The 25065-nt window shown below is 37.7% G+C and overlaps 4 protein-coding genes and 1 pseudogene across 9 annotated transcripts; 4 read left to right on the top strand and 1 right to left on the bottom strand.

Moving 5' to 3' along the window:
- Positions 1–4110: 4110 nt before the first annotated feature.
- LOC117631266 (probable histone chaperone ASF1A) lies at positions 4111–6199 on the top strand. The gene is made up of 3 exons (XM_034364319.1): positions 4111–4336; positions 5081–5196; positions 5322–6199. Exons 1-3 carry the CDS (start codon positions 4228–4230, stop codon positions 5712–5714), a joined length of 618 nt encoding a protein of 205 aa, XP_034220210.1. The 5' UTR covers positions 4111–4227; the 3' UTR covers positions 5715–6199.
- A 227-nt stretch (positions 6200–6426) lies between these two features.
- Positions 6427–9471, bottom strand: LOC117631231 (protein DETOXIFICATION 16-like). 6 transcript variants are annotated; one of them, XM_034364268.1, is made up of 9 exons: positions 9381–9471; positions 8676–8993; positions 7975–8519; positions 7787–7873; positions 7560–7616; positions 7235–7473; positions 6993–7111; positions 6809–6895; positions 6427–6690 (listed from the first exon to the last, which is right to left on the bottom strand). In XM_034364268.1, exons 1-7 carry the CDS (start codon positions 9438–9440, stop codon positions 7050–7052), a joined length of 1368 nt encoding a protein of 455 aa, XP_034220159.1. In that variant the 5' UTR covers positions 9441–9471; the 3' UTR covers positions 6427–6690; positions 6809–6895; positions 6993–7049. The 6 variants fall into 6 exon arrangements, with proteins under 6 accessions (XP_034220159.1, XP_034220167.1, XP_034220175.1 ...); XM_034364276.1 differs by having other exon boundaries at positions 6998–7111; XM_034364284.1 differs by having other exon boundaries at positions 6993–7101.
- LOC117631223 (protein DETOXIFICATION 12-like) lies at positions 9408–14146 on the top strand. Its single transcript, XM_034364255.1, has 7 exons — positions 9408–9800; positions 11237–11781; positions 11905–11991; positions 12159–12215; positions 12808–13046; positions 13147–13352; positions 13668–14146. Exons 1-7 carry the CDS (start codon positions 9507–9509, stop codon positions 13752–13754), a joined length of 1515 nt encoding a protein of 504 aa, XP_034220146.1. The 5' UTR covers positions 9408–9506; the 3' UTR covers positions 13755–14146.
- A 929-nt stretch (positions 14147–15075) lies between these two features.
- Positions 15076–17245, top strand: LOC117617532 (annotated as a pseudogene).
- Positions 17246–21719: 4474 nt separating this feature from the next.
- On the top strand, positions 21720–24454 carry LOC117613878 (protein DETOXIFICATION 14-like). The gene is made up of 7 exons (XM_034342487.1): positions 21720–22022; positions 22372–22916; positions 23012–23098; positions 23183–23239; positions 23343–23581; positions 23680–23885; positions 24184–24454. The coding sequence occupies exons 1-7, from the start codon at positions 21783–21785 to the stop codon at positions 24232–24234; spliced, it is 1425 nt and encodes a 474-aa protein (XP_034198378.1). The 5' UTR covers positions 21720–21782; the 3' UTR covers positions 24235–24454.
- Positions 24455–25065: the final 611 nt, after the last annotated feature.

Genomic DNA, 25065 nt, shown 5'->3' with positions numbered 1-25065 from the left:
CTTTGATCTTGAATACGTTTTATTTTAGTTTCGAGCATGATTAGTACAGTAATAGTTCTAAAAATCGGTGCTGCTTATTTACAGAGTTATAGAAACAGAGTTTGAGGTTTGAATCAGATGAGATAGCAGCACAATTTGAGATTACAGTTATTAATCAGATTTTTCTAAAGGAATTTATTTCAAAACCACCACGTACCCATTTTTATTTGGTGATTACCCACAGTTGGACCGATGTCTACGGACATCTAGTCTAATTTCAGTTTCGTCAGTGCACTTGACTTTGCCTCACGAGTTTCGGGGACGCTCGGACCGTGAGTGCCAGGATTTGCGGCTCGGCAGACTTGGTGTCCCGAGACCTGCCAGGATTGCGGCTCGGCTGACTTCGTGTCCCCGAGACCTGCCAGGATTGCGGATCAGGCTGACTACGGTCCCCTGTATCTTGCCAGAGCGGCTCGAGTCGACTTGGTGTCATCGAGACCTGCCGGCGGATCAGGCTGACCATAGTCCCCTGAATCCTGTCAGTTTGCGGCTCGGATAGACTGCGTGTCGTCCGAGACCTGTCAGGGGAATTGACGGATTTACAGGGGTACATCTAGGTGGTAGTTTTAAAAGGAATTTTAGTACCTTTATAAAATTATTGCTTTCAGAAATTTTATATCAGTTTTCTTAATATTCGTGCCCGATTCATATATGCATACATACAGATACATATACCTGTTGATTTAAATGCTTTATATTGAATACGGATGAACCTTAGGTTTATATATATATATATATTTAGAAGAATACCTTATATTAAACACAGTTGAACTTTAGTTTTATTTATCAAATTATTTTTACCATGGGGGTTATTACGATTATAAACTGTTTTCAAGAACATTATTTTGTCCACTCACATTTTCAACTTGTTTTTCGCCCCCAGGCTGTAGAAGTGCGCAGGCATCCACCACCGGGCCACTCCTAGCTTCCGCGCCACCAAGAAACGTAGGGTTTTGTTGGAAAGTCTTTGAAATCTTGTAAATTGTTAGAAATGCTCTGATATCTAGTTTTAGTAGGAAACTTGAACTGGTGATTGTTTGATTGGATTATTCTGGCAGTTGGTGTGAAATTATGTGCTTGTTTGACAGGTGGAAGATTTTGGGTTTGGACAAAATACAGGGGAAACTCTGCCGAATTTTCGGCAGGAGTCTAAGGAAAATTTTAAAAGTAGTTACAACGAGAAGGGTAAAAAGGTCTTTTGTGCCCGACATTCGCCAGGTGTCAGACACGCACAGGACTTGGCTCGAATTCCAAAGTGGAATTGGGATCGGGTCCTGTCAATAATAGCCATGTAAAACATGAGATAATAACAAATTGTGGGCAAGGTTGTGTAGTCAGGTAGATTTTTTTTCCATTGCTCAATACATTTTTTTGTCACTATGTTTTTCATGAACTTTCAATTTGGTTATTTATAATTTTTTTTTTTGCTAAATTGGTCATTATATTACTCAAAGTTTATAATTTATAGATTTGTTGTTATTTTTGTTAAGTTGGTAGGCTAAATACCTTTTTTGTCAGTGAGTTTTATATGAACTTTCAATTTGGTCATTGAAAAAGAAAGTTTAGTCAAATGTCATGCAAATGCTATGCTCTTACAACTTTGTTATGAACTTATTTTCTTTATTTTTTGGTCAAATCCATGTAAAAATAATTCATGGAGTCGAAATTTAGGTTCATAAAAAGAATACAGCTTACCTGCACGATACTACTGGGGTTCTTGTTTTATCTCTCTGTGTAGGTTAGCTCATGTCATTTTCCTTCGGCTCTCACCCTCCCCATTCTACTTCTTAGCCTCGGCGATATCCAATGGCATATGGATATCCCTTTGATGCCCCTTGGTCCTCACCAGGAGTATATCGATAGTCGTGGAGTTAGGCCTTTCGCCCCATACCTCACTATGTTGAGGGTTTAAGTTGGCTACAATATGAAGGAAGATCAGCCAGATTGATTTCCTCGTATTGAAGGTTTGTGGTACCATGATTTAATGCATCTATTCTTAGAGGAGGTGACAATTGATATGTCACTTTTCTTTTAAAATATTTCTCCATAACTATTTTAAAAGTAAATTTCATAAATCAGATGATAAAGAAATCATATAAATATTATTCTTCTTGATTTGAGATAAAAAGAAATCACTAATTAACAACCCACAAAATATAATAAACTATATAAAAAAATTACATTGTTAGAAGACTTACGAAGTTGATCGTCACAATTCAGTGAAATGAAGTTGAATTCATGTAAAGAATTAACTTTAGAGTTGGAGAGAAAAAAATTAAATTAAATGATTGATGCAAACGAAAACTTGAAATAGAATAGGTTTAATTTAAGCGGTGCAAAAGGTTGGCTACTTTAGCTTTTAGTTTAGTAATTATTTAAGTTATTAAATAAAATAAAATAAAATAAAATTGAGAAGGGTCATATTATAATAATACATTATATACTAATGAATGTAGGGTTATTTATGGAACTTCAAAAGGGTTAGCTGACCTTTGCGGGCCTTCATTGGCTCCGTTTAAGATACTAGATTGAATGTGACTGAAATAACTAGATGTAGTAAACACATTTTTTTGGTAAGTACCATGAGGTGTTTGGGCCAGCTTAAACGCACCTCGACTAATCCCCACTTGCGGAACTAAGCATGCCGCTGGCACTGACGGACCCATGAATTTTTAACAGAGGTGCAATTTTGAAAAGTTAAAAACTCTTTGTGGATTGAACATCTAAGGTTTTTTTTACCTAGAATGACCTTAGGTCCCTTCATGCATTCATATCATTGATGAAAAATTGTTTAATGTAAAAATATTGACTAAGTATGAAAATTGATTTTTCGGAATAATCATTTTCTCAATATAATTTTTGGCGGCTTTATTCCTTACACTTCAAATAAGAAAACTTGATTTTATAGGATTTTATTATGAAGTATATATTGACTTAATGAACAATCATTTTAAGCCTAAATCGTATTTTGCGCTAAAACCGATTTTTCGTATTTTGATTTGGTGGGAATTTGATTTTCTAGTATTTTTATTTGAATCCAAATGGGAGGTACTTCCTTATTTACATTTTAAACTTAAGTAAATGGAGTAATATAAAAATAAATGAAAGTAAAAGGACAAAGACATTTACTTAAATGTTGAAAATGGAAATAAGGTAATCTGTACATCACCACTAGTTAAGCAAAGAGGCAATTTGAAGCATTTACAATGATTTTTGCGCCTTAATAGATCCGCCACTAGTCGCTGGCCACCAGGTGTTGCAACTGCTGGGACTCAAACTGGGGAGCAAACCCAACTGAACCCTAGAGCCTTACCCAAATGGCTGACAAACCACTGGCCACTCTTAGTGGTTCACTTGAAACACATTTGAAATAATTGTATGCATTGAATCATTTGAAATCCACTTGTTTTATTCATTTCATTTTTAATCATATCTTAGCATACATGGGTTTCAGTTGTCTCAAAACTGTCAAAAAACACAATTTAGCCTTATAATAAGCTTAATCCTTAAATTTGAAGTCACTCTATCCTAATAGACCCTAATATTTCTCAGTGAGTCGAAATTCATTGAGCTAGAATTCGTATGCAAGTTCATAGAGTTCATTTTTAATTATTGTCCCTTAAATTAAAGTATAGTTTGGCGATCCTTTGATGTAAGTAGAATTGCTAGGTGTTTTGGGTTGCAGGGACAATCATCAAAGACATATTGAGTTAAAAGTATAAACCTAGTTGGTTTGATAGTTAAATTGAAGCTAAACATCATTAACCCTGAAAATGTCTCGATGAGTAGTGTGCTACCGGTCAACAAACCATTTTGAGGTTGTGACTTGTTAGGCGGTCCACGTATCGACTATAGGCCGAATAATGAGCCCAACTTCATTTTGGTCGGGTCTAAATTAACGGGGCCGAACAACGAGGCCTCATCCGAATTTCCATGGACGAAATATCAACAAAAGTTTAAAACTCCCGCCAAACTGCGTATTTTCCCTCCACACCAGCTATACATATTTACTCGAAAATGGGAATTGCAATTTCCACCCATTTCTTCTTACTTATATTATCCTGCTTTACGACCGGTCAACCCAAAATCCGTTCTAGGGTTTTCTTGTTCGTGGAGGAAGGATATCCAATCCAGGGCTAGGATTGGTCTATTCGAGGAAGCACTAGAGTCTTATTTCGATCTGAGAATATGAGCGCCGTCAACCTTACAAACGTTGCCGTTCTGGACAACCCGGCCGCTTTCCTCAGCCCTTTTCAGTTCGAAATCTCATACGAGTGCTTGACTCCCCTCAAAGACGGTAATCTTATCAAACCCATGCTTCTTCAATTTAATTTTGTTTAGTCTGAATCAGATGGATTTTGGTTTGCTTGAGGTTAAGCTAGGGTACTTAAAATAAGTTGCTTCAACTGTTCAATTTGATTTATATCGGGATTTCTAAACTTCGGCTTTTTTATTTAACAAAAATAGGATTTAAAATTAGGGCTTTTCACATATAAGTCCTTGATAACTTACATTGTAGAGAAAATGAAAACTTGGACCTGATTTTTTGAGGAGTTAAAAGTTAGAATGTTACATAAGGTGAACAAGATGCTACCTAAATGGAAGACCCTCGTGGTTCCTATTGATTTCTTGATGGGGGTGCTTCAAAGCATAATAAAACAGAGGAAAACCCCCATTTCTAATCTTTAGGATAGTTTTATTGATGGCTTAACTAGTTTTTAGGCAAATTTTATACTTATAGAGCACGATGTTGCATCCTATATTGGTAGGAATGTGTGGTTCTAAAGTGACGATTGAAAGAGGATAAATGTATGTTATTTGTTGTAACCCCACTGGCTGAGAACTTTATTGTGAGGTGGTTTTGTTTTTTCAAGTTAATGGCCAACTGCCACAGTTTGCTGGTTTATGAATTATATCCGCCTTATCTTAAATAACAGGGCCAGCATGTGTGCATAGGATGGTAGGAAACTTCCTGTAAAATTGGAGTAAATGAAACTGTGATCTCTTTGTTTGACATGTTATACTATTCAATTTATTACAGACTTGGAATGGAAGCTCATATATGTGGGATCTGCTGAAGATGAGACTTATGACCAACTATTGGAGAGTGTGCTTGTTGGTCCTGTCAATGTTGGAAACTACCGTTTTGTCTTTCAGGTAATTATACTGATTTCTTGTTCCGAGTTAAAGTTTGTTTTTTGGCTCCAATATTATATGGATGTGAAGCTAAATCCTTTCCTGTTTGTGTGTGTGTGTGTGTGTATGTTTTGGTCTCCTGGCAGGCAGACCCTCCAGATCCGTCAAAAATACGCGAGGAAGATATCATTGGTGTCACTGTACTGCTATTGACATGTTCTTATCTGGGGCAGGAGTTTGTTAGAGTGGGGTACTATGTGAACAATGATTATGATGATGAACAGCTAAGGGAGGAACCTCCCTCTAAGGTGTTGGTTGATAGGGTTCAGAGAAACATTTTGGCTGACAAGCCTAGAGTCACAAAGTTCCCTATTAATTTTCATCCCGAGAACAATGAACATGAGGAGCAGGCCCCTCATTCCCCTGATCATGGAACTGAAACAAAGCAGCCCCCTCCTTCGCCTGATCGTGCAACTGAAGCAAACATTAAGGGAGAAGAACGACCCCTATCACCTGTATCATCTGTCCGTGTGCAGTAGTAAAATTTGAAGTAGCTGTATAACAACAAATTGTCATATATGTACTTTAAATTTTGGCATGGTGATCATTTCAGGTGACATAACTATATTAAATTTCAAAGACCCCCATTTTTGAATAGTTTTTGTAACATAGTCATTATTTGATTGGAATGTTTTGTGTCATCCTTTTATTTTTGGGATGATAAGATGTGGTACATGGGGTTAACAATGTTTGTATACATTGTCTCATATTTGTAACTCTGGAACTTCATTATTCATAATCCTAGTGCACCTCTGTCTTATGGAAATGATATAAACATGTATTGGGTGGCATGGAATGAGGGCTCTGGAAATGGAATAGAAAATGGAATGCAAATATTGGCAGTCCTGGAAACGTGTGCAGTGATATGTTTTGCTCTCTTAACACTAGCCACCTAACCCACACAAGCTATACTCTGGTGGTAGACGTGCTTGCTGATAACTTCACGATCCTTTGAGAAAATCCTTGCAACCCTGAATAAGGGAATCCGGGTAGAAGTCACTTTGGTTGGAGCTCATCAATTGTAGGCCAATGGCAGAGTTCCACTCTATGCAGAACCGTTTTCCCAATGAACCGTGATTTACTGATCTTACTGAAGAAAGACAAGCACAAGCGGACTGAGCTGAGTAAACGCTTACAACCAACTATCAAAGTACCCAGATTCATGAAATAAAATGGCACTAGAGATTTCTATATTGCAAATCAATCTTGTTCATCTAGATGTCAAGTTATCAAAACACCAATATTTTCATTCTCTCTCACATATGTAAAACTTTGCTCTCATTCAAATGTAAGTTCTTTCTATTTTAACTGGTTTGTCATGACAATACCTTTCTATCATAAACAGAAAAGCAAAGAAAAAAGAAGAAGTTGTTTTGACCTGTTTCATAAACAAACCTATGTTGCCCTGTCAATGACTAGGACTGTATTTTGAACTCTATTTGCAGCTTTCGTTGCCTGAAATGTCAAATGAAAAGAAATTAGATAAAAAGCTTGTATTAAACATAGACAAACTGTTTTAGCAAGGGAGAATAAAGACCGCCTTTAGGCAGACAAAATGTTTTATCAAACTTACCTCCTCATACCAATCAGTGCACACATTTACCGCAACAAGGGCTGTAACTTGAACAAGAAGTCCACAAATGATTCCCATCCAAAGCCCCTATTCACACAAATCTAAACTTCAATGGCACAGAGAGAGAGAGAGAGAGAGAGAGAGAGAGAGAGAGAGAGAGAGAGAGAGAGAGAGAGAGACTCACCATACCTCCAATATGGTGGATGAAAGCAAACAGCACAGCAGTAGGAATTCCCACAACTTAGTAAGCGCCAAGGTTTATAAGAACACAAAGATTTTGCCATCCACAGCCTCTGGCAGCTCCTAGATAGTCAATTATATTCTTTTTAGCAGCTAGAACTCAGAACTTAGAAAAGATAATAAAGTACTTAAAATGTGTAAGTTTCAACTATCACGAAGCCACTGGATTCAATAATATGTTAGGACCTGAAAGCACACATTGAAATCCATCCAAGAAGTCAGATAGTGCAAGCAGTGGCATCATTTTAGCAACATATATGATCACTTCATTCTCGTTGCTGTAGAGCTTTCCCCAAACATAGCGTACCAAAACTGTAGCTGTTGCTATGGCAGCACCCTCTGATAAAGCCATTATGGTCATGACTCTTAGGGCTAATTGGGCACCTTGTGGTCGTCCGGCACCCAATTCATTTGACACTCTTGTGCTATTACGATAACAGAGGATTGTTTTTAGGAGAAAAGAAAAGCAGCATTATCTTCAAGGAGATTGTTAACATATGACATTACTGACCTTATTGCACTGCCAAGACCAACTGATATCATATAGACCATCCAACATGTGTTAAGGCTGCGAGCAGAATAAAAAATCAGAAATAATTTGAACTTTCATACTAAAGGAACATATAAGGAATTCAACATATTTGCCACCAATATATATAAATTGATAAAATACTATTACGAAAATGTAAACTCAAGTTTCTTTCTCTATTATTCTTCTGTCAAGTTTGATAATGATACCTTATTGATAACACAGATGTTTCTAGTTTTGGGTTTGGTAGAAGACCAGATAAGAGAACAACCATTTCAAAGGACCAATATTCGAAGCTGCAATTCAGAAGTGTATGTAAGTTAGTAATTAAGGATAAAAAGAAACATATATAGTAACTAAGGATGGTTAAAGTTATGGAAAGAAGAAGAAAAATTGCCATATCATTGTAGCTGATGGAATGGCAAGTTTGATAAAGCTGAAAATGTCATGCAATGCCTCTTCCGAAAATCCTGTCCAAGTGTTCTTGCAGGCCAACGAGAACTTCACATAACTTGCCAATAACAACACATTAACCCAATTCGAAATACTAATCGCCAACGCTGCACCTTTGTTTCCTAGTCCAAATTTAAAACAAAGTGCCCAACAAACCATAATGTGAAGAAAAGCTGTGATGCCAGAGCTTATCATCATTGGAAACACATTGTTCTGTGTCTGTAAAAATCTGTTGAGGCATTGAAGGAGGCTAAAGGCAAAGAGGCTTGGAATCATCCACTGGTTGAAAGTTCCTGCTTCAGTCGATATCTCGTGGTCTTGGCCTAGAGCCATGAGAATGGTGCTTGTGTAAAACCAAATGAGCGCTAGGGGAATGCTTACTACCAATAATGTTAGCATTGCTCTTTGCATGTGAACTCCAAGCATGTTGTACTGTTTGGCTCCATAGGCTTGTCCACATAGTGTCTCTAATGCACTTCCCATTCCCAACTGTGATACATGTTTGATATTTTTAAGAGAAAGGAAACTCATCAATATAGAAAATACAAGGAAGTTTACTTAGGCTGATCACTTAAACAAGTGACCAACAAAGACAAAAAACAGGACAAAATTGAAACAAGTGATGTTCAAGAGAAACCCAGTTACCAAGACACTGAATCCTGTGACTGAAGCAAAGGAAGAGGCCATGGAAGCACTGGAAAGTGCCAACTCTCCAAGATGACCAACATACATGACTGATGTGACTTGTAAACTGTACTGCAACAAGCTAACTGCAATAAGAGGCCCGGCTAGCCACAGTTGCAATTTTGCTTCTTCAACAAAATCCCCTCTTCTAAATCCTTGTTGGGATAAGGTTGCATCCTCCAATTCATGGCTTCTTTCTTGGTTTGGAATTAGAGGAGTCTTAACACTTGCGCTCACTTCTGCCATTCCGAGAAAAAATAGCATCTTTGCCGCTTGAAACTGAATGATTGTTTATTGGTAATCACAAAACAAAAACAAACAAAAAACAAAGACAGAGACAGAGAGAAAGACAGGTCAAATAATAAAATGTACAGAATATAATAATAATGCTAGAACGTCCAAATGTGTCACTTTTTACTTGTTAACCAATCCATCATATTTAATAATTTTGTATGGCGAGCGATTAGTCCAAAATTCCTTTTAAAGCCCAACAAGTTATATGGTGGACCATGCCCAAAGCCCTTTCACCAATAGAAAATAAAATCTTCCTTTAAAAAATAATGAACCGATTTTTGAATTGAAAAAGAAAAAGATAAGATTTTTACATATTGCCTGTATATCATTAATCTACGCAAGCAGAGCCATAAAAAATGCAAATTTTTTTACCTCTGCGTATATGCTATATAATGCTCGTGAAATGTCATTACTTTTGATTTCTCTCTTCATATATTTTCCAAAGCTCCAAGTCAATAGGCTGTTCAGCTAGTGGGGAGGCGGCGACGATTGATTTCCATGGCTGACTCAAACATGGAAGAGAACTTGTTATTGCCAAAATATAGAGAAGATGAACAACAAAGGAATAAAAGCAGTAGCGATTCAAGTGCTTCTACTCTAATGACATGGGGTTCTTTCTTTGAAGAAGTGAAGAGGCTGGGTTGCATAGCAGGGCCTATGGTTGCTGTGATTCTATCTCAGTACTTGTTGCAGGTCATTTCAATGATGATGGTTGGTCACCTGAGCGAGCTTGCTCTCTCTAGCACCGCCATAGCCATCTCCCTTTCTGGGGTCACCGGCTTTAGCCTTTTTGTAAGTTTTCCATCTTCTTGATTTTCTTTTTCTGCATTTAATTATATATATATATATATATATATATTTTTTTTTTTTGGAATTATGGTTTTTAAGGTCCAGTCCACCACAGCTCTTCTTGTTTGGTCTCTGTTTGTAGAAATGCTAATTAGACGGCATAAAAGTACTTCCCTTTTTTTAGCTCTCATGACTGAAAATGGTTGCACTTGAATTTGTTCTAATCTTCAGCCGGTTGCATCTGGGTCGTTTTTTTTTATCATTTTTCTTTAATCACTTCCTCTGGTCTTTTCCAATACATACGACACCCAAGACTGCTTCTTAGATTCTATTGGGAAGCGATTTTACTGAACTATAATATTAAAGACGTGCTAAAATGAATGACTCAATTCCACTGGACTGGAGATGGGCACCTGTGTGTCGTTTTTGGTTCTTTTCAGTATTTTAGCGTTTGGGGACACGGCTTTTGGCCCCTTGACCTGTGTGTCGTTTTAAGTTCTTTTCAGTATTGTTTGTTTGCCCAAAGGTTTTATTTGATTAATTATATTATAAGAGGTTCATTAGGACTTTGCCAGTATAATGGCACCCAATCACGGATTATAAAAGTAATGTGAGTTTCACTGGACCCTAGGGCTGCGGGGCATGTTTCCATATTCACTGCAGACTGTTAAGATTTCAGAGGGACAGGTTATTGGCCCACCATTAGCAATATCGATATTATCTTTAACTTAAATATATGTTTAGTAGGTGTGGGGTTTTATACAAAAGGTCTCGATGTTATTAGGAGTGGAAACATTTATTATATGAGACTTTCTATTTTGTTAAGTTTCTAATGTGGGACTCGTGCATTCTTCAACACTCCTCCTCATGTGGGACCACTTTTTAGTGGGCCACACGTGCAACCAATTCCACATCGGTTACTTTTTTGTTTGTTTTTGTTTTTGTTTTTTTTATATATAAATAATTTGGGGTTTGTTTGATTTTGATTCAATTTGGGATTTTTGTTTGATTTGAGTTTGTTTGATTTGTTTTAATCGGGCCCAGTCAACCTACCCGCTCTGATATCATGTTAAGACTTCAGAGGGATGGACCCTTGGCCCACCACTAGCAACCATCGATATTGGGGGAGGGGGGTTTTCTCACACAGACAATCATGTTGCTATGGGGTTTGAAATTTAGACCCCTGTCTGCAAGTCAATACTCTTTTCATTGTAGATGTATTAATAGGGAAAGAATGACGAGTTTTGGTGTAGTAAAGCAAGATTGAAGCCAGTGTAGTAAAGCAAGATTGAAGCCAGTAGCCATGCATGGATACTGCTAAAAGAAAATAGAGCATGATTGTGAACAGACTATGGGGTTTACCAAATAGAATTTGTACCGGCTATATATAATCTATCTCCAATAACTAAGTACATTGTCTAACGTTGCTATTTGAACAGTTAGGAATGGCTAGTGCCCTGGAAACTTTATGTGGGCAAGCATATGGAGCAAAGCAATATCAGAAACTTGGACTTCAAACTTACACTGCTATATTTTCTCTCAACTTAGTTTGCCTACCTTTATCTTTGATATGGATATATATGGAGAAGATACTGATTTTCATAGGTCAAGACCCTGTAATTTCTCATGAAGCTGGCAAATTCACAACCTGGCTTCTTCCTGCTCTGTTTGCTTATGCCACTCTTCAACCACTCATTAGGTACTTTCAGACACAAAGCTTGATAATTCCCATGCTTATAAGCTCTTTCGCCATCCTATTGTTCCACATTCCTCTCTGTTGGATTCTAGTATTCAAGTCTGGATTGGATAACCTTGGAGGAGCATTAGCAATCAGTATTTCCTATTGGTTAAATGTGATTTTGCTGGGGTTATACATGAAGTTTTCCTCTGCCTGTTCAAAAACCCGAGCTCCAATTTCTAAGGAGATATTCCAAGGAATTGGAGAGTTCTTTCGCTTTGCTGTCCCTTCTGCAATAATGATATGGTAACCAGTTTATCTCCCAGTATTATTTCAAGAAGAGATTTCAATCTGCTTAGTTTCTTACAATATTTTATCTTAGAGTTCAAACGTCCTTTCTTGCTTACTTATTCTTGTTGATGGTTGTAGCCTTGAGTGGTGGTCATTTGAGCTGCTCATCTTACTGTCTGGCCTTTTACCAAATCCGGCTCTTGAAACTTCAGTTCTGTCTGTATGGTAAATAAATATTCTGTTTGTGTTCCAGTTCAGAAACAGAGCAGATATTTTAACAATTATGTAGGAATGATAAAATCAATTTGTCAATTTGATCACCATGTAATACTAGCAAGGGATACACCAATTCCGTAAAAAATCTGATCATTCTAATTGATTGTTGTGGACAGTCTTCAGACGATTTCAACACTATATGCAATACCATATGGGTTTGGTGCTGCAGCAAGGTATGTTCAAACACTTATAGCATCAGATTGCATATTTGTATACTACTGATGTAGGACGCGTAGGACCTAAATTTATTAGTTTCCTAATGTATTTGTTTGTTTCCTAGATTCTCTAGTTTTCCAATTACTAGTAGGATTTCTACTTTTCCAGATTTCCATATTTCTAGTTTTAAGTTTCCAATTTTATTTGGGTTGGGATTTCTGTTTAAGCAAGAGATTTTTATCCTATTATTTCTAGGTTTTAGTTTGCTACAAATAACCCCATGTAGTTCTTTAAAATTCAGATTTGAATGTTGAGTAAACCTTTTCCTAGAACTCTCTGATTTTCTTCTCCTCGATCTCCGATATTCTTCTTTGTTATACTGTTTCTTCCCCTTATCTCGTCTTTTCGATTTATATTTCTTCTCCTCGATCTCTTATATTCTTCTATGTTCGATTGTTTAAGTGCTTAATCTAATACCTACAAGCTGTACTAAATCAATTACTAATGTCAATGCAATCAACTACTAATGTCAATGCAGTTAAATTTGCATAAACAGACATCTAACAAGTAATAAAGTATCTTCTTCTGTTTTTGTTGGGTGTTATACAGTACTAGAGTGTCAAATGAACTAGGAGCTGGTAATCCACAAGGTGCCCGTGTAGCTACTTGTGCTGCGATGTTTCTTGCAGTTACTGAGACGAGTATAATAACCACAACTCTCTTTGCCTGCCGGAAAGTATTTGGTTACACCTTTAGCAATGAGAAAGAAGTCATCGATTACGTCACAACCATGGCTCCTCTAGTTTGCCTGTCTGTTATACTAGACAGCTTGCAAGGGGTCCTTTCAGGTTGGTTGCTCTATAGCAATAAGCAATTAACCATCTACCTAAGAAACAATTTCTTTCATGTTTCAATCTAGTGTTATATTTTCTGTAAATTTTTAATTAGGTATTGCTAGAGGAACTGGGTGGCAGCATATAGGGGCTTACATAAACCTTGGAGCATTTTATCTTTGTGGAATTCCAGTTGCTGCCACATTGGCTTTCTGGGTACAGTTAAGAGGAAGGGGCCTTTGGATTGGAATACAAGTTGGTTCTTTTGTGCAAACCATACTGCTATCTTTTGTAACAAGTTGTACAAATTGGGAAAAGCAGGTCTGTTCCTCAACCTCTAGTCTCTTGATAACGTCGATCTTCTCCACCTTAATTTCCAAAATTCTCTGTTTGGTTGCCAAGAAGTTGGGAGTGAAGTTGAAGAATATTTTGTATCTTTTGATTGCTATTCTAATCCATTTACATGAACTATATCCCAAAATGAGTTCTTTTTCTTCAGACTCCTCCCAACTGCATTGGTATTTCCTTGTTTCTTCTTGGCAATTAAAAAGATAACCTATCCAAAAGACACATCATTTTATTAAACATGGCCTCATTTTGCCTTGTTAAGTTGATCCTGGGCTTTTGATGTTTCAGGCAAGTAAGGCAAGGGAGAGGATATTTGAGGGAAGGCCTCCAGAACTTAATGGATTGTGCGACAAGGCAGAAAGTAATGAGTTTTGATTAGCATAGTTCTTTCTATCGTGGTATTAACAAGAAACTTACTTAAAGTAATGAGAGTATTAGCTTAAGCCATTTAGTCATGACTACGTGCAAGAGAGAGAGACAAGACGTCCTTGACTGCAACACAGTGCCCAGATAGCTTGCAGTCGCTGCACAATATGTGAAGTAGAATGTAGGTGGCAAGTCTAGGCTACTGAAATATTTGGCAAGAAAGAGCCATCTCCTTTGAAGCACAGAAAGTTCTCAATCATCAAATTTGATCATGATAAAATGTGGAAAGTTAACAGAAACTCTGTTGAGTTAGATTTTTCTGCAATTTATCCTTAATAAATGATATAATTCACATAAGCAATGCAAGCCAAAATTCACATTTGGTTTATTTTCCTTGGCAAGCAACAGCTAGAACAAATTGGGAAAATGAGGTATTTTCTAATTTTTAATCTTTCAATATAATTTTGATGTTATGTACCTTAATTTCCAATCTCCTTTGGTTGCCAAGAAACTGGTGTGTACATTTACTAAGACTATCCCAAGATGTGATAATTTTCTTCAAACTTCCCCCTTGGGTTGGGTTTGGTACTTCCTTGCATCTTCTTATCAACTAAGCGGCACCCTAAAAAAGACAAAGGGTATAATATGATTCCGTCATTGGAACATTCGGCTGGACTGTGAAATTCAAGGCTGTAACTTGCAGTCAATCATAGACAGACACCACATTTCATCAAGGTTGTAACTTGCCTCTATGCTGGGTTTTCTACAGTTCAGGCAAGTAAAGCAAGGAAGAGGAAATTTGAGGGGACAGCATCTGGTGGATAATGGATTGTGCCACAACAGTATCAGTTGTATCCATTCTTTTTTAGCTAAAAAATATGTTCAGTTGGATTTATTCTACAATTTATCCTTTAAATAAAATTCACATATCCAATGCAAGCCAGACATTTGGTTTATTTTCATTGTTTACACAAGACGGTGCTGGGGATTAAATCAATAATCTCACTTTGTAGTCTTGTTCTTAAATCAATAATCTCACTTTGTAGTCTTGTTCTTAAAGGAACGCAAACACAAATATCAATGCATATGAACTGGTATGCATATAATTGGTTATGTTAATCTTGATCATTCAGCACCATTAGAATGAGTTTCTGATCGAGTTAAGCAATCATTTTCGATAAGAGATTGCTCTCCTATCTTTCTTGTACCCTGTAAAACAGAGCAATAGATTGCATGAACATTTGGCAAGTGTGTTTAATTTAATAATACATCAAACATAATGGAAATTTGGAGAATCTATGCTGCTACTACAACGTCCTAGACAGAGGACATGGCCGAAGTGGACGCGAAGGTTCTAACATGGGGTTCTTTCTTCCAAGAAGTGAAGAGGTTGTTTTACATAGCAGGACCCATGATTGCTGTGATTCTATCACAGAACTTGTTGCGGGTCAGTTCAATGATGATGGTTCGTCACCTGGGTGAGCTTGCTCTCTCTAGCAACTCCCTAGCCCTCTCCCTCTCCGGGGTCACCGGCTTTAGTCTTTTTGTAAGTCTTCACCCGCATCCTCATCTTTTCCTTACATTCATTCTTTCTTCTTATATTATCTGTATTTTGGATTGGTTTTTTTGATGTCCAACTGTTTGTTTGTTCGTAGAAAGTTAGAAACTTAAGTACATTTTGTAACGTGCTAACAGCTAGGAATGGCTAGTACACCGGAAACTTTATGTGGGCAAGCATATGGAGCTGAGCGATATCAGAAACTTGGACACCGTACCTACACTGCGATATTTTCTCTCACCTTAGTTTGTCTTCCTTTATCTTTGGTATGGATATATATGGAGAAGTTACTGATTCTCATTGGTCAAGACCCTGTAATTTCTCGTGAAGCTGGCAAATTCACAATCTGGCTTCTTCCAGCTCTGTTCAACTTCGCCGCCCTTCAACCACTCATTAGATACTTTCAGGCACAAAGTTTGATAATACCTATGCTCATAAGCTCTGTCACGACCTTTTTGTTCCATATTCCAATCTCTTGGGTTCTAGTCTTCAAGTCTGGGCTGGATCACCTTGGAGGGGCATTAGCAATTAGTATTTCCTATTGGCTGAATGTGATTTTACTTGGATTATACATGAAGTTTTCTTCTGCCTGTTCAAAAACCCGAGCTCCAATTTCTAAGGAGCTATTTCATGGAATGGGAGAGTTCTTTCACTTTCTGCACTAATGCTTTGGTAGCTATTTTAGAAAAGTCTCCTTAATGCTTTCATAAAATATTCCATCTCCAATGTCCTTTCTTATTGATTCTTGTTGATGATTGTAGCCTTGAGTGGTGGTCATTTGAGCTGCTTATCTTGCTGTCTGGGCTTTTACCAAATCCAGCTCTTGAAACTTCAGTTCTGTCTGTATGGTAAGTTCTCTGTTTTTGTTCACCTTCAGATACCGAGGAAGATCTTCTAAAAACTAGTACAAATTTTAAAACCAGTTTCTCAATTTGGAATTGGTCTCTTTTTAATACTAGTTACTGTTGGTGGACAGTCTCCAAACCATTTCGACACTATGCAATACCATACTGGTTTGGTGCTGCAGCAAGGTTTGTTCAAACACATATACCATCAGATTTCATATTTGTATACTATAATACTAATAATGTCAAAGCAGTTAAATTTGCATAAATAATAAGTAGTAACTTGATCTTCTTTCTTTATTCTTGGGAATTGTATAGTACTAGAGTTGCAAATGAACTAGGAGCTGGTAACCCAGAAGGTGCTCATTTAGCTACTCGGGCTGCGATGTTTCTAGCAGTCACAGAGACAAGTACAGAAACCACAACCCTCTATTCCTGGCGGCATGTATTTGGTTACATTTTTAGCAATGAGAAAGACGTCATCGATTATGTCGTAACCATGGCTCCTCTAATTTGCTACTAGACAACTTTCAAGGGGTCCTCACAGGTAAGTTAAATGCTCAATCTTTTCTGCAGATGAGCATCTTGCTTAGAAATAAAGTTTTCAATCTTGTGTTATATACTTTTGTCAACGGTAAAATCAGGTGTTGCTAGAGGAATTGGGTGGCAGCATATAGGGGCTTACATAAACCTTGGAGCATTTTATCTTTGTGGAATTCCAGTTGCTGCAATATTGGCTTTCTGGGTGCATTTTAGAGGAATGGGACTCTGGATTGGAATACAAGTTGGTTCTTTGGTGCAAACCATTTTGCTCTCTTTTGTAACAACTAGTACAAACTGGGAAAAGCAGGTCTACTTTCTAACTCTTAATCTCTTGATTTTCCTGATCTCTCTTATGATTACCATTCTAATCCTTTTTACTTAAACATGGCCTCATTCTACCTTGTTAAAAGGATGTTTATGTTGGGTTTTTGTTGTTCCAGGCAAGCAAGGCATGGGAGATATTTGAGGGGAAGGATTGTGCCATTAAAGCAGAGGCTGATTAGCTCAATATTTCCTTACCAGTAGTAGTTTGATCCACTAGCGCCGAAACATTTCGTGCCCAAAACTCTGCTCAGCTGGAATTACACATTCTCTCTGGTGGGGATTAAATCAATAATCTCATTTTGTACTCTTGTTCTTAAAAGGGGAAGAATTTGATTTTGGCACTGTTTCCCCTTTTTTTGGCCAAGTAGGCCAAAAGAAGGATTTTTGGTCCTTCTTCTATTGAGATGCGTAGGTGTGCCAGAGTGTGTGAGTGTGTTTGCACTTTTGACTTCTAATCAAACGATTGATCGGTCAAGCAAAGAACCTCCTTTTGGCCTAAGTTCTTTCACTTCCTCGGGATCAAGGATGACTAAGTTTTGTTTGACTAGTTTTAGGATTTTGGTGATAAGTGCAATGAATGTAAATGCAAGAAACGAAATGTGATAAAATATATTAAAGCGATAAATGATTGAATTAAACTTGAATTTAAAGATTAAATTCTAAGAAAGTAAGCTTACACTAGGAAAATAAAGAACTTGGATAATCTAAAGTGCTTGAAAGATAAAATCCTAGACTAAGAATTGAAAGGTGTAGGATAAAAAGATATGTTTTGTGTATTGAGTCGGAGCTCCTTTCCACTTCTTTTGAGGAGCTATTTATAGAGCTTTCTTCAGCTCATGGATTTAACCATTAAATGGCCTCAACTGGCTTTCATTGAAAATCCTTCCAAGATTAATGTCTTCTGGAGCTCTAGGCATTTAATGATAATTCCCAACTACCACCAACCCATATGGTTGGTCAATAAAATGGAATTGGGATTGTAAAACTCTTCACTTGACCTGGGATGCAATAAGTCCTGGTAAGTTGGCTACGAGTCTTCCCATCTTTGAATTCCACCGCTTGCAAGGAGACTTATGCTGGAACTTCTGAACTTAGCTTCTTGAATTGGGTACAAGTCTTCCCATCTTTGAATTCCACCACTTGCAAGGAGACTTATGCTAGAACTTCTGAACTTAGCTTCTTGAATTGGGTTTAGACTTTTGATTGTATGATCCGATCTTTTGGTGAAACATCGTGCACTTGGAGTTTCTAACTTGGTTGAGAATCCCATCAATGTTGGGGCGACATGAGAACCCGATGCTCTGGTCAAGAAATTACTATATCCTTTATAATAACCAAGCATCATAGCATTTTCATATATATGTAGGCCATTTGATGGAAATCTCATCCTTGATTTGGGGAGATATTCCCATCTTAAATCAATAATAATTTCCCTAATTAAATATGATTTAATTAGGATAATCAGTTAACCTAAGGAATATTTCTTTTCCATATGTCGCTCATCTATTAGTTGTCGAAATATGTGTTCCCACATATACGTAGGCTATTTCTTCGCCTTTACTAATGTCCAAGCCATTATATATAAATGTACATAATCATTTATCAACTTTGATTATTTGACAAAAGCTAAAACATAGCTGACCAAACAAAGTAGCTTTGTTGCTAATAGTTTAGCCATTTTTTGCTGTTAGTAATCACTCATGATCACATACATCTATATATATAAAACAAAAGGCAGAGAATAGTATAACATTCAAAATATCAGAAAATTCTCTTGGTTAATGTAAACATTAAGAATTGAAATTATTACTTAAATTAGGATAATATGGTAAATTCACACTTTTTCATATTAAAAAAATTAAAATTAAAAGAAAAATCAGATAATGACTCCTATTTTTATGAAACACAACTACCCATTATCTTTTTTAATTCTAAAATAATTTTTTTTTTTTTAAAAAAAAAACCTCTCAGTAGCGCGGCGGAATTGCGTATGGAGAGGCTAATATATATTATAATAACTGTAATAACCCAAACATAAAATTCATAATTAAGGAATACTTTATTATGAGAAAAGACAATTTTGCCCTTGGAATATTTTATTAAGGAAAAATTGACTTTTTGACCGAGAAGGAATTTGACAATTCTACAGACACCGTTGCGTAGAGCACGGTGAAATGAGTTTATAGACACGTAGTGGGCCCGAATCGGAGTTGTAACGAGAGAGTTATGGTCGAAAGAGTCTCAGTGGCACAACCGTAAATATTTTGAAGTTGGATTTTATAAAATCAGCTCTCTCTTTCTCTCCTCTCGCGCGATCTCTCTCCCTCATCTCCCGTTTTCATTCCGCCGCCTTCCAGGAGACGCCGGCGCCGCCACAGGGCACCACCGGCCACGGGACCGGTCGCGTTCGAACTGCCATCGTCTCCCCTTCCTTCCCCGACCATCCCCCGCCTGCGGCACGACCGATGCTGGCTGGAAAATGCGAAAAATCGACGGGTGTTTATCAAAACTTCACAGCCGACGATCTCCCTTCTCCGGCCACCATTTCCGTCGACCCAGGTATGGATCTTGAACCTCTCGAGCTGTTCTAGCTGCCTGTTTGGTAGGAATTGATCGATTCATAGTGTAGCTATTGGATTTTTGAGATTGAAGTTTCGGCCATTTTTGGCCTCCGTGATCGGCCACTTCCGGTCAGTTTTTGGGGTAGGTCCAAGAACAAAAATGGCTCCAAATATAGTGTTTTACCTAGGGTAGGAGTTTGGAGTCATGGTTTGAAGTTTTTCCGGCGAGGTGTAATCGCTTTGGACACCCATCGCTACCCGCGCGTGCTGTGGCGCGTGGGTGAGGGTAGTGTAGTGGCACTGTGTCTTGTTACGATCCTCAGGTTGTCACGAGCGCGTAGGATTTTGCGGATCTCAATTTGGATACTGTTTGAGCCCCGAACGAATTTTCCATATTGTGCGAATTCCGGGTTCGATACTGCTGAACCGTTGGATCGCGCTCAATTTCAGATATGTTGTTCTAAATAATTTCAGAATCGTGTAGGATTCGACGGATTGTGAATCGGAGTCCCGGATACTCCGAAATCGCGAACCCTGGGGTTAGGGTTTAGAAATTTTACGATTACACGATCGTGGTCAATCCGATCGTCAGTTTTAGACCAAACTTGCAAGACATGGTTCCTTAAATGTGAGGAACTTAAAAGAACTCTCAGATTGGTAATTGGAGGTCGTGGACCCCACGGGGTTCCGTATCGACCAATATGGAAGTTTATCGCTTAATGAAGTTTCGGGTCCTTTCAGGCGGTTTTAAACATCTGAAATGCCTAAGTGGGCAAAAAAATGACTTTAAAGTTAGTGCACGCACTTCTAGAAGTCGAGGGTCAGGGTTTTACTTAAAAACTTATACCGAGCAGTTTTATTAATTAAATATTCATGATGGTTTATCTAGGCAGACCCGCAGAAGAGACCTTCAGGAGGTCTAGCTAGCTCGGACCAGGAGTGAGTGGACTTTCTTTCATAAATAATTTTATATAAATGAGTTTCATTAATTGATCTTGAATAAGTTTTATTAATTGTGATTTTTCCTAGTATGCTTTATGGAGTTAAATATCTTACTTATATGCTGCTTAGTTGATTATGCTAAAGAGTTATAGAAAACAGAGTTTGAGATTTATATCAGATAAAATAGCAGCATAGTTTCAGATTTGCCAAAATACAGTTATTTGTCAGGCTTTTCAAAGATATTTTATTTTAAACCACCGTGAGTACCCAACTACAGTTGTTGCCTTCAGTTATGCCGATGTCTACAGACATCCAGTTTACCCTCAGTTTTGTCAGTGCACTTGACATTTGCCTCACGAGTTTGGGGGACGCCCGGACCGTGAGTGCCAGGATTGCAGCTCGGTTTGACTTGGTGTCGCCGAGATCTGCCAGGATTTGCCGCTTGGATTCACTTGGTGTCACCGAGACCTGCCAGGATTGCAGATCAGGCTGACTACGGTCCCCTGAATCCTGCCAGTTTGCGGCTCGGGTTGACTTTGTGTCACCGAGACCTGCCAGCGTATCAGGCTGACTATAGTCCCCTGAATCCTGCCAGTTTGCGGCTCGGATAGACTTTGTGTTGCCGAGATCTGCCAGGGGAATTGACGGAATTACAGGGGTACATTCGAGTGGTAGTTTTAATTGATTGCAGTGCTTTTATGCAATGTTTGAGTACATTGCTTTTATGCAAGTGTGATTACAGTGTTTTTATGCAAGTTTTGATTTCAGTGCTTTCATGCAATTTTTATTTTGAATACGATTGTATATATTTATATAAATATATAAATATCTTGATTTCAGCATGTAAATGCCGTGAGTTTAGTTTGCTTCAAATGCCATTTTGCTTAAGCGTATTTACTAAAATACCACAAATAACGTAGAATCTGTTGCATACTAAGTATGCTATGTACAAGGTTCAACGTCCTAGAGAAGAGGTCATGGCCGAAGAAGGGCATTGGGTTCTGACCATGTTGCCAAAATTTTCCACGTGCCTCTTGAAAACCCTCCCAAACTCACTATAAAGAGAAATCCATTAATGTAATAATAATAACAACAACGAAAATATGCAATCTGATAGGAAAAGCCAAAACTTTTACGTCTCTTTCTTAATCCGTACACATACCATACTGTCACAAAGGAGATGTATATATATGAGTGAGACGAGGTTGATAACAGTCTGAGATGGTAGATGGTAGATGGTAGATAGTAGATAGATAGAGAGAGAATGGACAAGAGTTTGTTAATAGAAGAGGGAGAGGACAGAGGAGGTGTTGAAAGATGCGGTTTGTTTGTTGCAGAAGTGAAAAGGTTGGGATGCATAGCAGGGCCTATGGTGGCTGTGAATTTGTCTCAGTACTTCTTGCAAATCATTTCGATCATGATGGTGGGTCATCTGGGTCAGCTCTCTCTTTCCAGCACTGCGATTGCCATCTCTTTTTGTGCTGTCTCCGGCTTCAGTCTTCTTGTAAGTGCTTTCCTTGTTTCTGTATCTGTTTGTTTTATTTTTGTAATAAATTTTGGGCAACCGAGGTTTCTGATAAATAATATATAGATAAATCTCGTTTAAAATCCCAACCCCTCGTGTTAATGTTTGCTTTTTTCATTTTCCTTTTTGTTTGTGTTAGTTGTTACTTGCTGTTCTTACCATAAGAGAGAACAGGCAATGTAGGATTAAGATGAGTGAACCAAATGTTGTAACTATTGAAAAGGATAAATTTCATAATTTGGAGTTTTGCCTTCAAGAAGAAAAGGATCAAATTGGGTACCAGTCCTTAAGAACTTAATGGGTTTTCTAATTTGTACATGTCAAACAGTTTGGAATGGCTTGTGCACTGGAAACTTTGTCAGGGCAAGCTTATGGAGCTCAGCAATATAAACAACTAGGACTTCAAATCAACACTGCTATTTTTTCTCTACTCCTAGTTTGTCTCCCTCTGTCTCTCGTGTGGATCTACATGGGAGAAATACTAATTTTCATGGCCCAAGACCCTCTAATTTCACTTGAAGCTGGTAAGTTTGCAAGGATGCTCTTACCTGCACTCTTTGCTTATGCAACTCTTCAGCCACTTTGTAAATATCTTCAGACACAAAGCTTGATCATTCCCTTGCTCGTATGCGGTTGTGCTTCTCTGTGCTTCCACATACCTTTTTGTTGGGCTATGGTATTTAAGTCTGGACTAGGACACCTTGGAGCAGCATTAGCCATTGGTATGTCGTATTGGTTAAATGTGATTCTACTCATACTATATGTGACGTACTCCACTGCCTGTGCACGTACCCGGGTTCCAATTTCTTTGGAGCTGTTTCAAGGAATTAGAGAATTCTTGCGTTTTGCAATTCCTTCTGCCGTAATGATTTGGTAACCTTCTTCTTGCTAGCTTTTAAAATCTTCTAGTTTTCTTTTCTAGCATTAGTACTAATAATGTGATTTCCCATCTGATGTGATGCTTATAGCCTTGAATGGTGGTCATTTGAGCTCCTTATCTTGCTGGCTGGTTTTCTACCAAATCCGGAGCTTGAAACTTCAGTTTTATCTATATGGTATGCTGCAATTTTAAGTGACCTCCATGACAACTAGCGAGTTATATTCTTCAAATCAATAAAAAATTTTACTTTTCTGAACAGCTTGTCAACCATCTCATCACTGTATACAATACCAGAAGGACTTGGTGCAGCAGGAAGGTTTGTATCAAGGAACATATGAATATAACATAAAACTGATTTCTTATATGACGAATCTTTTTAGGTTTGTGTACTAATGATTTGTTTTCTTATTGGGTTTTAGCACTAGGGTTTCAAATGAATTAGGTGCTGGAAATCCCCAAGCAGCTCGATTAGCTGTTGCTGCTGTTATGTTTCTTACAGTCTCAGGGGTAGTTATTATAAGCTCAACCGTTTTCGCCAGCCGATCTGTTTTTGGTTACATTTTCAGCAAGGACAAGGAAGTTGTGGATTATGTCACTTCCATGGCTCCTCTGATTTGTCTATCAGTTATATCCGACAACTTACACGGGGTTCTTTCTGGTTATGATTCTATTCCCTCCACATTTCTGTTCATGCATCTTCAATAAAGTAATTCTGTGAAACTCAAAGCCTTTTGTTTTATATATAATTCAAAACAGGTATTGCTAGGGGATGTGGATGGCAGGACTTGGGAGTGTATGTCAACCTCGGAGCATATTATCTAGTTGGGATTCCGGTTGCTGCCACATTGTGTTTCTGGTTAGACTTGAGAGGAAGGGGGCTTTGGATTGGGATACAAGTCGGTTCTTTTCTGCAAGCATTTCTTTACTCTGTGATAACAAGTTGTACAAATTGGGAAGAAAAGGTAAACTCTCCATCTTTTAGTATATCAAGATGAAAATTTGAATCTGTGCTGCTCAGTTGTGGAGAAGCTAAAAGAGAAAGGAACTTAAAAAGACAGTATTGATATCGAATATTTCAGTTCAGAATTCACAAGCCTGTTAGTCAATCATTTCTTTAGCAGCTAACCAGAAATGCTATCTTTAGAAGGAGTCATTCCTTTAACAGCATGAACTGTGAAACCTTTTTGAGATTAGGCAGCAATTTATGTCATACTTTTTCTAATGAGACTTCTCTTTCTCTTGGGTGCCTTGATGTTGCAGGCAAGAAAGACAAGGGAGAGGATATTTGTGGAAAAATCTCCAGTAAGATAGCAGCCGTTCCATTCTTTTTGAAGCAATGTTCTCTGGTGCAATGCAATCATACAGATGGATCATTTGAAATGATGCTTTAGGTGATTTTTATATGCTTATTATACCTCTAGGGTTTATGCCTATCAAAATCAGAGAAGCATGTAAAATGTTACCAGTTTACGTGTAGGTATGATTGAAGCATGAAATATATTTTCCTGGCACCTCTATAGACATTTACCAACTCTGGAACTGTTACTTTTGATGATTTGATGACACTATGAAGAATGCTTCAAACATGGGATTTCTCGATGAGTAAAAACCTCTCAAGGACTTTGGAATAAATTTCAACATCAATCAAATGACCAAGTTTTGCAGAGTAAAAACCTCTCAAGGGGTAACTTGCATTGGCATGTCAATGACTTTTGATACCTTACAAATCCTCTGAGTTTGAATCACAAAATTACCTGTCTGGCAAACAACTTACATTTGCTACTGTGAAGTGTCAATCACATGTTGATATCTTACATGTTAAAAATTGATTATGATATGTAAATATGGATTAGGCTTGTTGACTAGAGTAGTGTATTTGCTTCCTTACCCCAAAATTCAATCTCATTATTGATGGATAAGGGTGGCATATTTACTAAACCGCAATCGGATTAGGAGGAATTGAATTGAGGAGGAGTTGGATTGAGGAGAATTAGATTCTGGATTCCTATTGAAGTTGTTTACTAAAGCATAAGGAATTCGGGTAGGAGTGGTACTAATTACTAAAGTGTCCTCGTTGTTGGGTGTAGGGGCCTTTTTCTTTTGGCAGCTACAAATGGGCTGGGTTGCCGTAAGCAAGGTCTT

This window comes from Prunus dulcis, chromosome 1 (genome assembly GCF_902201215.1).
Source record: "Prunus dulcis chromosome 1, ALMONDv2, whole genome shotgun sequence".
NCBI lineage: Eukaryota > Viridiplantae > Streptophyta > Magnoliopsida > Rosales > Rosaceae > Prunus > Prunus dulcis.
Note: the sequence above shows the minus strand (reverse complement) of the source record. Positions and strands in the feature narration are given on the sequence as shown.